Source organism: Nyctereutes procyonoides, unplaced genomic scaffold (assembly GCF_905146905.1).
Source record: "Nyctereutes procyonoides isolate TBG_1078 unplaced genomic scaffold, NYPRO_anot_genome, whole genome shotgun sequence".
Lineage (NCBI taxonomy): Eukaryota > Metazoa > Chordata > Mammalia > Carnivora > Canidae > Nyctereutes > Nyctereutes procyonoides.
In genome coordinates this window covers 36438018-36452624 of record NW_026575047.1, presented here as the reverse complement: position 1 = coordinate 36452624, position 14607 = coordinate 36438018, and the positions used below count along the sequence as shown (strand labels likewise).

Sequence of the window (14607 nt, the reverse complement as noted above, 5' to 3'; positions counted from 1 at the left end):
ACAACTTAGCAAATGCATCTATTAGGTTTCCTAGTTTAAATTTGGATTTAAACTTCCTTCTGTCCTTCACTTGGCCACGATTTCTTCCACTTACAATTCAGGAGTATTCCTTATAGAAGTTAAGCTGAACTACTACTTTCTGGTTTACTTCACCAATAATGCTTTTGGATCCATTCCAGTATGAGTAGAAGAGCTAAGTATTTTTAAGTATTCAAGTATCTGTTCTTGTGTATAATCTAAAACCAGCAAGGATGAAAACATAAATTATCATTGTTTTTTTTAATGGTGATTTGGGCACTTCTTCAATTAATTGTAAGTAATAAGCTTAGTGTAATGTGTGTATATATATATACTGGAATCCTGCTCAGCCATCAAAAAAGGGAAATCTTGCCATTTGCAATGACATGGATGGAACTAGGGAGTATCATGCTCAGCGAAATCAATCAATCAGAGAAAGACAATTATCATATGATCTCACTCATATGTGGAATTTAAGAAACAAAACAGAGGAACATAGGGGAAGAGAGGAAAAAATAAGACAAGATGAAATCAGAGAGGGAGACAAACCATAAGAGACTCTTAATCATAGGGAACAAACTGAGGGTCACTGGACGGGAGGGGGTAGGGGGATGGGGTAACTGAGTGATGGGCATTAAGGAGGGCACGTGATGTGATGAGCACTGGGTGTTATATAAGACTGATGAATCACTGAACTCTGCCTCTGAAACCAATAATACATTATACGTTAATTAGTTGAATTTAAATTAAAGAAAAAATAAAATAAATAATAGTAAGCTTAGTATGAAGTATATAAATATATACTAAGCTTAGAATAATATGGCTTTATTATAACCAAAAGCTAACATGCATGTCGGACTTCTCTGTATTTTCAGTGTACACAACAGAATGTATGTTTGCACATATGCATGTGTTTTTCATGTGGAAGGGTGGGTGACAGCAATGAGTCGAGGGCTGGTCCTACAGCAAAGGAAAAATAAGGCAGCAGAATAGTGATGGGGTGTTCAGAGCTGGGAAGGCAGAGTAGGACCGCACAGACTCTTGGTCTGTCTCCTGCCTTGTTGTTCATGGTCTTTAATTATTTACCTGTAAAGTAATATTAAGACCCTTGGGTACCTCCTGAGCTTATGGGAAGAAAACAAAAATCAGAAATTAACTATGTTAATGTTGCTTGAAAAAAAACCTTAGATATAAAATCCAAATTGTCCATAGTTTTCCTGGAGAAACTCATAAAACAAAGTAAAAAAAAACAGTTATAACTTTAAAAATAAAAGCATTTTTGAGCTATTTATTGAACATTTGTGATGCGGAGCTCCTTCCATGCATTAAGTCCTTCAGTCTCCAGCAATTTGTGAGACAAATATCATCTCCATTTAGACAGAGGAACCCAAGACTTAGAGAATGTATGAGACTTGACCAAAGATCCATAGCTGCCAGTTGGACGCCTTGGCTTGTTTGACCACAGGTCTGTCTGATTCCTGAGTCCCTGCTATTAGCTGCCTCTCTATGCTGATTCATGGACAATGTCAACATTTTTTTCCTAGGAATTCTTTGAGACCACATTTTCGAAATCTTGAGATTCTAAAAACTTGAGATCCCAAGTTTTGTCGTGTCCTGGAATTCAAGAATGCCTGTGGCATATGGCACAGTGTCATGCTTCAAAGCACTTATCTATCTGACTTTTATTAATTGTGGATGGTTGCATAGCAAGACTATTAGGCTGTAAATTGCCTTCGAGGAGAGGGAAACTACAGGAATACTGGAGCTTCCTCTAAGATAATCACAAAATAGCATGTGGAAATACAGCGTGGTTATTAAGACACACAATGCAGTGCAGATGAAATTATAAACTCTTACAGCATGCAATGGAGAACAGGGTAAAATTATAAATTTTAGGGAGGGGGGAAACACAAGAAAAAAAGACAGTAATATCTCTTCTTTCCCCACCCCATTCCTTGGCTTGCCAAACATGTGGGTCATAGAAACAGAGAAGAGAGGGGAACGCCTCTGCTCCCAGCCCCGCCAGATCACCCTGAGCTGGGCCTCCATTTCTGCAGTAGCCTGGATCACACCATCACCTTTGCTCAGTGGCCCTTGCTTGCTGAGATTTGGCCCCTCCCTTCGCAGTGTGATGTGGCATCCTCTTCTCCCCCCGAACCATATCACAGAGCCAAGTGACACACTTGGCCTTCACCCACCCTCCCAACTCCTGCTCTGTCACACCATTTCCCCAACACCGTCATGCACTCAGCACCAACGTTGCCCTCATTGCATCACAGACACTGGATGCCTTTTTTCCAGCACACACTACCTCCAGATCCATTCTTCCTTGGTGACAACCAGCATCCCTGCCCATGACCTTTCTAAAATTCTGATATCCCTATCTCCTACCATTGTTCACTTCACTGACCCCTGCCCCATCACCTTGGCAAGGTGACCCCTTACACCGGCTCAAACATGACCTTCAAAATTAGCTTCCTGCTCTCCCTCCCCCACCCCCATCTCGCTGTAGCTAAGCTTGCCCTGCCTTCACCCCCTGCCTGGATCATCTGCTCACTTCCACCCTTGTATTACTTTTCAGGTGACATTATTTGGCTTTTGGTTCCCTGGCCTGAGCTACTGGGATTCACTGAAGGAAATAATATCACCATGCTGATTTAGACATCCTTGGTATTCATACTGTCTGATTTACTTGGGCATCATATGTTTCTTCCTATTTCCTAAAAAACCCCTAAAAATCCACCATCCCATAGCAGCTCTGATTTCTTTCTTTCTCTGGTGGTGCACTTCTCTTATTCCACTGAGACTATCGAGGCCTTTATGTCCTCCGACTTTCACCTCCTTTTCATCTCACTTCTGCAAAGCCCCCATCAACTCCCCAGACTGGAAATGCATGGTCTTCACTATAGACCTGACCCCTGCATTATTGAAGGGGTCTGAAGACAAGAAAGCTCAAGCCCACCTGTGCTGTGATCTTTATTCCCTCTCAAGCCTCCATTTGTAGATAAAAGTTCAAACTGGAGCCTTAGGCTTAAGTAAAACTCATTCTCTTTGGAGGAGTGAGTTTTGCTGGACTTCATTTTGACCACTTTGATATGCAGTGGGTGGAGGGCGGGTAGAACAGATGTCCTGAACATCTCGCAGTCCGGCCTGTGTCTTCCCTCCATTCCCGGCTTCCCCCCACTGCAGACTTTGACCTCTCCCTTGAATTCTTTCTCCTGCTGTATCTTGCCACTGATGGTCTTCTTGTTCCTGAAAGACCACGACAAACCCTGCCTTCTCCAATAATCTTTCTTAGCTGTATTGATCTCTGGAAGATAATACAACATGGTGGCTAAACTAACTCACGTGAGTTCTAATCCCAGTTGTTCCAATCCTTCCTTAGTTACTTAATCTCTGGCAGCCTCAGTTTCCTCCTTTGTAAAATGGGAGTAGTCATTGTCTCTACCTCATAGGATTGTTCTGAGAAATAATACCTATAAAGTGCTTAGGAACAATGCCAGGCACATGCTAAAGGCTCAACAACATTAGTTATTTTTAATGCCATCCCTTTATTTCCTATTATAGCTTTAAGATAGGATAAAATGTAACAGAACAATTTGTGCTGTATCTTGTGTCCCACAGGGGTGTGTACTTGTAGGGGGGTAGGTTCGCAGTAGCCCTGGACTTTTCTCCACATAGGCCACCGGAAGTGCTTATCATAATGACTTACCCATAGAGATGTTTTCCAAATATGTCAGACTGGGATTTTCCTCATATTGCTGTTAAAAGTCTACTTGTCTTGGTTTCTTTCTTTTTTCTTTTTTTTTTTTAAGATTTATTTTAGAGAGAGAGAGCATGGAAACAGGGGGGAGCGGCAGAGGGAGAGAAATATAAGTAGGGTGCAGGCTGAGTGCAGAGTCTGATGCAGGGCTCCATCTCATGACCCTGAGATCATGACCTTAGCCAAAACCAAGAGTCAGATGCTCAACTGACTGAGCCACTCAGGTATCCCTACCTGTCTTGGTTTAAATGGAAATGTAGTGTTTGATTTTAGATCTTTTAAATTATAGCTCTAGGTTTTTAGGTTTCCTGAGTTCTAGTGAAGAATTCTTATTTTTGGTCAAAGTACTGAGATGAAGATGGTTGAGGGAGGGGAGGCACCCAGGTGTGCACTGTGACGGCAATGCCAAGATCTGCCCATCCACTTGCCAGGGTTATCTGGAATGCACTCGCTTCTCTGTAGTTCTTGGTCTCCCTCTTGGTTCCAGCCCCATATCTGCCTCGTTAGGTCTCCCGCCTCCTGCACATACCTTGGACTTCAGGAGAGACTATAGCCCCCCTGCCTCTCCTCTCCCTGTAACCTGCTCAGCTTCCAGTGACCCATGCTGCCTGACCTCGCTGCAGCCCTTGGAAGCCCAGGGAGGCACAGGTCTGCCTTGCCAGCACCCCTTTCAGAATTGTATCATCTGTCCTGCAGCATCCAAGGGCATACACTCAGTCATTCATTCATTTATTCATTCAGTAAAGAGGATTTTACTGTGTACCAGGTGCTATGCTGTGCCCTGAGGGCAGAGACGATCTCTCTGCCTAGACATACAATTTTCAGTGTCAGAGATGCCATTTCCTTATTAATTCTTTCTGCAGTCATTCATCAAGTGCTACTGTGTTTTATTTATTTTTTTAAGATTTTATTTATTTATTCATGACAGACACAGAGAGAGAGAGAGGCAGAGACACAGACAGAGGGAGAAGCAGGCTCCATGCAGGGAGCCTGGTGTGGGACTCGATCCCAGGTCTCCAGGATCACACCCCAGGCTGAAGGCAGCGCTAAACCACTGAGCCACCAGGGCTGCCCGCTACTGTGTCTTAGATGTTATGATACAAAATGGAAAAGACCTCCTAGTCCAATGGGAGAGAAATATATACATAAACAAATGAGAACAGTAAAGCACCATCGATGCCATGATAGGACGCAGAAGGCAGTGGCCAATGCCACTGGGTGAGGAGAAGGTCAGGACAAGTTTCACAGAAGAGGATCCCTTGGGCAGAGTTCTGGAAGATCAGTGTCCATTCTCTAGGCCTATGTCGGGGAGGACACAGGAGACTCTGGGTGAAGAGACCAGTTGGACAAAGGTAGAGGTTGTCAAATGGAGTCATATGTTGGGAAGAAATACCAGAAATACCATGGGATTAGAACACAGGTTCAAGGTTATGACAAAAGAGAAAGCTTGAGAATTTAGTTGTAGAGGATATTAGGACTCCATGTTAATGAGTTTAGATTTGATCCAACAAGGAGATGACACAGTCAGATTTTATTTTGGTTTATTTACTCTGACAGCTATATGGAGACATTGGGTAACTACAAGGGTGCAAGCTGGAAGTCTGGGGAAGGGACTGTGGCAATATCTAGCAGAGAGAGTGTGGTAGTAGATGCTCACAATGTTTCAGATATCCTGCCTAAGCAGGATGACATTTGGAGCTGGGAGCTAAGGGACAGGGATGAGATGTGCTTTTAAGTGTTTAACAACCAGCTTTGGGGGAGGAGTGTTGAGAAGGGTAGTTACTATTTCTTAGCTGTATTGATTTCTGTGGTGTAAGTACTCCCACCATGGCCAGCTTCAGGTGGCCACTGTGATATGGTTGAATGCAGAGTTGGGGACAGATACTAACAATTTTACTGACCTGAGAGCCAGTGAGAGGTGGGGTCAGCACTCCACTGGACAGAGAGGAATCACAATGATTTTCTGGTTTCTGCCTTGGGGTAATTGGGAGAAAGTGATGCCATTAACTTGGGGAATACAGGAAAAGGAGGATACTTGGGATGGGACAGGAAGCAGAAATAATGTGTTTAGATGATAATATTTTAAAACTTGAAGTACCAGGAAGAGATTTCTGATAAGCAGTAGATATAATTAGGTCTGGAGCCCCAGAGAGAGGTTCAGGCTAGACAGAGAAATTAGACTAGATAAAATAGACCTGATAACCTAGACTAGATAAGCTAGATTGACAAACTAAACTGATAAACTAGGCCAGGTAAACTAGACCAGATAATCTAGACTAAACTAGACCTGGTATACCAGACTGATAAACTAGACCATATAATCTAGACAGATAAACTAGACTAGATAAACTAGGCCAGTAAACTAAACTAGGTAAACTAGAATAATAAACTAGGCCAGGTAAACTAGACAGATAAACAGACTAGATAAACTATGCAGATAAAGTTGACCAGATAATCTAGATAGATAAGCTAGACTAGATAAACTACACAGATAAACTAGACCTGATAAACTAGTCCAGATAAACTAGATAAACTAGACCCAATAAACTAGACTGATAAACTAGAGTTGATCAATTCAATTAGAAAAACTAGACCAGATAAACCAAGATAGATAAACTAGACCAATAGACTAGATCTGATAAACCAGACCAGGTAAAGTAGACCAGGTAAGTTAGATAGCTCAGAGTTGCTTGTTACACTTACAAGGTCATCCAAGGGAAAGCTCAGAGCAAGAAAAGAAAGTAGCCAAGTGCGATGCCAGAGGGGTAGCAACAGCACGTAATGCACTGTAAATGAGTGGTGGTTGGAAAGGACCAGGTGAGGGTCCTCACGTGAGAGGAGAGTCTTCTTCCAGAAGTGAGGGATTGAGGTTGCCATATGTCCTAGAATGGCCACATAAGAACACAGAAGGGAGACTTTGTATCTGTCACTAGGGGGCAGACCATGGGTGGCCTTTCCCAAAGAGCATTTAGTGGGGAACTGTGAGCAGAAGCCAGATGGCGTTTGGTTGGAAAGTGCCTGGGAAGCAAGAAACGGAAGCCATCGTCTCAGGCTGATGTGGCATTTACAGTAGCCGTCTTCTGTGGGGCCTCTGGGGCCTTCACAGCTCATTTAGCATGTCCTACCCACAGCACCCCCTGCAGCCCCCTTTCAGCTACCCGGGCTTCTACCCTCAGAGAAGGCTGGAAAGAATCCAATATGCTCAAGTTCTTGATTGAGCTCCAAATGAGCTTGCTGAATCTTCAGTGCTTGTGGGCGGGATGGGAGCCAGCCTCAGCCCAGCAGCCACACTCAGGGGTGGATTCTGAGGGGCCTGGGATTCCAGCAGGGCTCTAGGAGGTCTTAGAGGCTGCCTCGCCGCTGAAGCCCATTCGGGTGTGGCAGGAGGCATATGCTGGCAAGACCAAATGGAAATATCCAGCCCAGATGGCTTGGGGCAGAGACCTGGCATGGCACCAAGGTCTAGAGTTATGGCAGGGATATGACTGGAGTTAAGACAGGACATGAACAAGTAAGGAGCCGAGATGCAGTTGCTGTAAACAGCCTCAGGTTCCCAGAGCTGGCTGGCTTCTATTGGGTAGGGCAGGCTGGCCCAGAGGCCTAGAAGGAAGACCTCTAGAAGAAAGATCTTTTCATTTTCTAGAAAAGCCAGAGATGTGACATTTCTCAAATCCAGCACAGTGAGAGAGGTGGAGGATGGGTCGGGACCCTTGCACAGGCCCACAGCCCCTTCAGGAGGATGCCATAGGTACCTGACCACTCTCTGCAGGGTAGATGATGCCGCACCTGATCAGGCTAAGCCAGTGTTGTAGTTTGGGGGCATGTCTAGGTTCAGGAGGAGGCAGTCACCTGAAACCAGACTAGTTCTTGCCTAAGAACCGTGTCTAATGATGTCAGGCTCCAGGCACTTCTCCAAAGGAACCCACAGGAGTCCCAAGAGAGGAATTGATCCAACCTGTGGTACCTGGCAGCCTGGCAGATAGAGCCTGAATCCCAGACCACTCCTCAGGCACACCTGCTAACTAACCTTCCCTGTACTCAGCAGGAGCACTTGCAGGATTGGGAATGCAGCCAGCCAGGGTCACAGGGCTGACCTTCCAACAAATGGGCAGGCAGCCAGAGGGAGCAGATGGCTCTCACGCAGCTCACCCAGCCACTTGGGCAGCTTTGTCGCCAAGACTGAACACTGCCCGTCACCTTTAGACTCCCCAGGCTGCCTTGGAAGGAGTCAGAGCCCCATCTAGTTTAAGCCTCAGTCTTAACTGAGGAACATCTGGCTACCAGTGGACCTAACAGTAATTAGAAACCACATTCATGGTTGCTTCTAGGGCATCAGGATGCTGTGTGGGCTTATATGGACCTCAGATCATCCCCAGCCTGAACTATTCAGCCAGACAGGTGTGCTCCATTTCCTGCATGGGCATCTGTGTCCCAGTAAGTGCAGAAACATTCCAGCTATGGCCTCATTCTTAACAGCATGGCTACCCTAAAATAGCCTACATCCCCACATGCCTCAGTTGCACAAATTTAAAAACCTGAGTTTGACCCAGTTTGTATTGTGATTTTGAGGCTATCCATTGCACATTCATATCTTTCCTTTGTTGGCCCCTAAGGGACCAATGACCAGACAGGGTGTTCAAATAGGTCCTTTTAAATCATCATGAGAGATCTGTGTGGGTAGATATATACACATCTGTGTAGATACCATGTTCACATGTGTGCATGTGTGTACATGCACACATACCCTGCCTTGTGACAACAATAGGCCACTTGTAAGTATTTATAAGATGCAACCAGGCAAGTAAAATTAGAAGTAGATAAGGAATGAGAAAGGAAAACAAACAAGGCTAGTACGTGATCATGTCTTGAATTGTATACTCCTCTTACATAGGGGCACAGATTTGGCTCTAAACTTGCCAACAAAATAGCAACCTTGAAAAAGCAGCCTGGTTAGTGACACAGTTCAGCACTCGTTGGATAGGAAACAGACTAATTATTCAGAATAAAGTATGATGATTCCTGAGGCCAAGGCCAGAAAGAAATCCTCCTGCAGGCTTCTTCCAGAAGACACCACATGCGGTAAAGACTTTGGCAGGGTTCACACAGAGAGCACAGATGCTGCTTCTTATTCTCCTCTCTTGACTGGCGACATCCTAGCACACATTGTCTTTCAGTAAAATAATCAAAGTCAGGAGCCTCTCTCTGTGCTGCCTTGGTTTAATACAGTGGTACGCTTGGAGGTAGAGGTTCTCAAACTTTGCTACACATTTCAGGCCCCTGGAGAGCTTAAAAAATTTCTAGTGCCAGGCTGCACTCCGTAAGTCAGAATATCTGGGGAAGGGGACCCAGGGCATTGAGATTAACAAATAATAATACAGGTGCTTCTAACAGGCAGTGAAGTTTGAGAGTTGCTGCTTTACTTGATATTGAACCCCCACATACTGGTTGTTAAAATATGAACAGGGATCTCTGGGTGGCGCAGCGGTTTGGCGCCTGCCTTTGGCCCAGGGCGTGATCCTGGAGACCCGGGATCGAATCCCACATCGGGCTCCCGGTGCATGGAGCCTGCTTCTCCCTCTGCCTGTGTCTCTGCCTCTCTCTCTCTCTCTCTGTGACTATCATAAATAAATAAAAATTAAACAAATTAAAAAAAATTTAAAATATGAACATACTTGGGGCACCTGGGGTGGCTCAGTTGGTTAAGCATATGACTCTTGATTTCAGCTCAGGTCATGATCTCAGAGCCTTGTTGGGCTCTGCCCTGGGCATGGAGCCTGCTTAAGATTCTCTCTCTCTCTCTCTCAAAAAAAAAAAAAATTGAGCATACTTCCCAAATGGTTGCTAAATAGCCTCTGCCTGAATACCGTGACTATCTCCCAGCTTTTGGGACCCTGGTGAGCCTGACCTCCTCATAACATAGCAATGAAGGAAGGAATACTTGGGAGTATGGTATGACAACAGGACCCCACTCCAGGGCAACAGCCAGCATCTGTTCTGGTTGGTGGCACCCTTGTTGTGCACGTTGTTAACTATTTCGGATAGCATCTCTGCCTATAATAATGGATAAACTATTCATTTGCCAGTGAATCCATACATTTTCTTCCTGCTTTCGAACATACAGCAGTATATTCAAAATACTATGCTGCCAACTGGAAGAAAATGTTTATGTATCAACTGGGGGTGGGGGGCGGTGAGCTTGACATGCCCCGTGGAGATTGTATCCAACAGCATGTATGTGTGGCAGGTCATCCAGCTCCACTTAGAGATGAGCTCAGGAGCATCCACGGGCAGAGCCCGGGCCAATAGTCCTGGCCGACCAATCGCATCTGTGCGGGATTTGAATGCAAACTCATTATGTGTGTCCTTCACCAAGAACATCCTCTACCATGGAAATTATGGGTTCACCCCTGGTGTTTTCCAGAATGTACTGATGCCACCACACCCCAGCAAGCAGCTAGACCCTATGAAGCTCATGAGCCACCCAGGAGGGCTCCAGGAGGTATTCTGGAGAACCAGGGTATCAGTAAGCATGCTGTTGCTATGGCCTCGGGCCGAGAGGGCCACCTAAGTGGCACCCTTATAAATTCCTCCACCTAAGTGGAGACTCAGTCTGATTCTTCTCCTGGTGTATCCCTGCAAGTGCTTCAACCAGGAGGACCTGTAACCAGGATCCTCCAAAATAATGAGGCCCCCAATCCCATGACCTTCTGAATCTAGCAGTTCCCTCGAAAGGAGTCCAGTCTCTCTTCTGTCATACCTGGTGCTATGAGGTCCTCTGTGTCCCTGTGGACCTAAGTGTGTTATCAAAGAGAAACTGGGATTCTACCCACATCATGCCTCCCTCACTTCAGAATCACCCTGGGACATATCGAGGCCTTCCTGTAGGTTCCTCTTCTGAAGGAGAGATCTAAGGTGCATCGTCTTTGGCCGGAGGCCATGAACTGGGGGCCACGCCCAGGAGGAAGCTAGAGCCAGCCCCACCTCTCACTTCCTCTCAGACCGCTCTCCGCCAGCTGTCACGTGTGTGAAAGCACATTGTGTGCCCACTGTTGCACCGAGCATTTGGTGTAAATGTCCAACCAAATTTTCATACTCACCTGATGAAGGCACTAACATTACCCGCACTTCCTAGGCAGGGAATCTGAGGTTCAGAGAGCTCAGTTATTAGTCTGGGTGGCAGAGCTAAGATCCAAACTTAGATTTGTTTGGCTTCAAGGTACCTATTTTCTCTTTTCTTCTTGGATCACTTGCTTCTTCAGGCCCAGGTTTAGTGGACTTGCTCTGATTATCTGCTGCCACTGGCCACGTTGGCCTCACCTCCAGATCCTTCAAATGCATTCGCTCATTTCCCCACTCCTGCTTTCTCCCCTAGAGCTGATATGCCTCTGGCTGAGCCATATTAACCACCCCCAGGACCCCTACCAGATGGTGGAAGCCCAAAACATCGGACACCTCCTACTCATATAAACATTTAACCTCACATCTCCCCAAACCAGGGCTTTGCAAAATAATTTACACATTTTATGTCATTCATTCAAATTTCCATTCTTTGCTGCTAAAGTACCAGATAGTTGTGAAATTTATCTGCATCTGTAGATATATACGTTATTTATGTTTTCACTGTCAGCTGTTTTAAGGGAGGAAAAAAGATACATTTGTTGACTTGCATCAACCTTGGAAGATTCTGTCAGAAAGCTCTTATTATTGAGATACTTGTTTGTATTTTCTTTCTTTCTTCTCTTTGCAGAAGTGAAACCAGAGAAGAAGACAAAAGCCAGTGAGCAGGGGCCCCAGATCCTTGATGTCCAAAGAGTCTACATTCAGACGAGGGAAGAGAAGCGCATTAACCTGACCATTGGTAGCAGAGCCTATTTGCTGCCCAACACATCTGTGATTATTAAATGTCCAGTACGACGATTCCAGAAATCTCTGATCCAGTGGGAGAAGGATGGCCGTTGTCTGCAGAACTCCAAACGGCTTGGCATCACCAAGTCAGGCTCACTAAAAATCCACAGCCTTGCAGCCCCTGATATCGGCACATACCGGTGCATCGCCGGCCCTGCACAGGAAACTGTGGTTCTCAAGCTTATTGGCACTGACAACCGGCTCATTGCGCCTCCAGCCCTCAGAGAGCACACGAGGGAATATCCTGGGATGGACCACAGTGAGACCAATGGCTTGGGAGCCACATGGCAGAAAATGAGGCAAATATGGGGTAACAAAAATGAGCTTCATCCGGATGATGGCCAAATTGATAACCAGCCTTTCTTGAGAGCTCTCTTGGGCGCCTGTAACAATATTGGGGGAAATACCAACTCCTGGAAGTTTAAGAACAAGCAGTTTGAGGCAGCAGTCAAGCAGGGAGCATACAGCATGGACACGGCCCAGTTTGATGAACTGATAAGAAACATGAGTCAGCTCATGGAAACCAGGGAGGTCAGTGATGACCTTGCATCCCAGGTGATCTACCAGCTGGTGGCAGAGTTAGCCAAGGTGCCCCCAGCACACAGCCAATGGAGGGGTGTCCAGGAAGGGGTGCCTCCTGCTGCTCATCTAAGGGGTGAAACGAGAAGTATGCCTCAAAGCTCGAATGTGGAAAACTCAGGCAAGCTGACATTCAAGCTGAAGGGACCTGTTCTCATGAGACAAAGCCAGCCCACCTCTATGTCATTTAATAAAACAATAAATTCAAGGATTGGAGATACAGTCTACATTACAAAAAGGACGGAGGTCATCAATATACTGTGTGAGCTCGTTACCCCCAGTCAGGCCACGTATACATGGACCAAGGATGGGGCGTTGTTACAACCCTCAGAAAAGTAAGTAAAATAAGAATACAGTGTTCACTGTGTCATACCTTCTTAATGGGCATTCCAGTTTTCTTGACAAGATTTTCAAATTCCTTCTCCTGAGAATGTGTTTCCAACAGGAGTCTTTAGGACGGAGACTAAAAAAAATGTTAGGGTGTGTTTTTCACATACACACTGGAATTTTAAAAATTAAACCATACCATCCCCATCATTACCAAGACTGGGTACAGACAGAATGAGTTTAAGCGTGTATAGCCTCTCTCTTTGTAGGGCACTTAACATTTAAAAACAAAATCCATATAAGGCCTCAAAAAAGTAATCATCCTGGCAGTAATCCCACGCCACGTAGGAACTGCAAATCAGAATTTATTTACAGTGCCCTTCTATAGCTAGGAGATATAGCTCCTTGGCGTTTGCGTCAGTCCTGCGAGCTGGCAGGGTGGGGGTTAGTAGTTGTCTGATGAGGTCACTGAATCCCAAGATTAATCCATGGCCATCCAGAACCTGGGACCCTTGTCCTGAACACCACCAAGGATTTGGGATATCATACAAATAATAGCCTTAGTGAAAAGATTGAGGATATGAAGTAATTTTCTGTATCATGCAATTTGTTATGTCATGAAAAGTAAGGATCAAAGTTTTTGAGATGTTCAAAACCAAATATTAAGTCATATTTTTATTACGAGCTCCATGTCAGTACAAAGACATCACATTTCATTCATTTCACATAAAATAACAGGGATTAACAAATATTCATTTTTGCATTCTTCAATATCTGCACATCTTGCTGTTTGTGCACACAGGACAGGAGATGCTTTGCTTTCTTTTAATTTGCATTCAGAGAGTCCAAGCTGCTTCTAGGGATTACTAAGAGAAATAGAACAGCAGATGTTAAATTGCTTTGCAGACCATATTGTACTTTAAAAATGCAAATTTTATTTTTATCATGTCTTTTAGTGCATTTGAGCTTACTATGTGAAGCAGCAGAAGAAATCTAGGTAAAACTCGATTTTTTATTATAAATGATTAGGTTGTATCTTAGAGTGAAAAGGTAGAACAAATCTAACTTTTTCGTTTTTTGTCCTGGAACTCTGAACACAGGAGTGTAAAGAAGTTTTCCAAGTGGAATAAACCTTCCAGATCAACTAGCTTAGCAGTTCGCAAATCTTTTGGCCTTAGGATCCTTTTGAATCTAAAAATCTTTAAAGGCTTCTCCAAGAAGCCTAAAGAGCTTTCGTTAATGTGAGTTATAGCTATCGATATTTACCATATTAGAAATGAACACCTAGAATATTTAAAATATCTGTTTATTAATGCACATAGAAATAACAGAATCCCATTACATGTTCATATAAATAACAATTTTTGAAAAGCAATATTTAAAGAAAATTACTAACAATGGCACTGTTTTATATCTTTGCAAAGCTCTTTAATGTCTGACTTAATAAAACACAGCTGGATCCTCATAAATGCTTCTCCATTAAATCTGTTGTGATATGTTGTTTTAATTAACGTTTATAGAGAAAATTTGGACTCATACGGATATGTTAGTTGGAAAAAGGATATTCTCATAGCCTTTGCAGATAATTATGGCAATTCTTTACAACTACTCTAAAAGTAAACAAGCGGTAGCTTCTTAAAAGTTGCCTGGAATGTGGAATCTAAAACCATATTCATGAAATTTTGTTACTCCCTTACAATGTGATATTGGCTTATCTTGCACTTTCGATGGATCTTCTACCTACACATGAGTTTATATCACACATTGGTCATTTGGAAAATATTAGCTCACCCCATTATACCATCTCCCCAGTGTTGGCACATTTCCTTAGGCAATGTAAAGAATACACATACTCTGCAATATTGCGACCCAACTCATCAGAAAAGTCTGAGTTTTGGCATACTGCCAAGCTTACAATGGAGGATACCAATTTTCCAAAATTTTAACTTTCACTTGAAAGTTCGAATTTGGTCACTGGCAATAAACACTGTCAATCGTTTTCCTTGAATTGGTTA

The 14607-nt window shown here is 44.1% G+C and overlaps 1 protein-coding gene across 2 annotated transcripts in view; it reads left to right on the top strand.

Annotated features, from left to right (window-relative positions):
- The window catches only part of ADAMTSL3 (ADAMTS like 3), a 339164-nt gene that overhangs the window by 262818 nt on the left and 61739 nt on the right, over positions 1-14607 (top strand). For both annotated transcript variants that reach the window (XM_055326615.1, XM_055326614.1), the window contains exon 21: positions 11529-12600. In XM_055326615.1, coding sequence (XP_055182590.1) covers positions 11529-12600 — 1072 coding nt within the window. The remainder of the gene's footprint in view (positions 1-11528; positions 12601-14607) is intronic.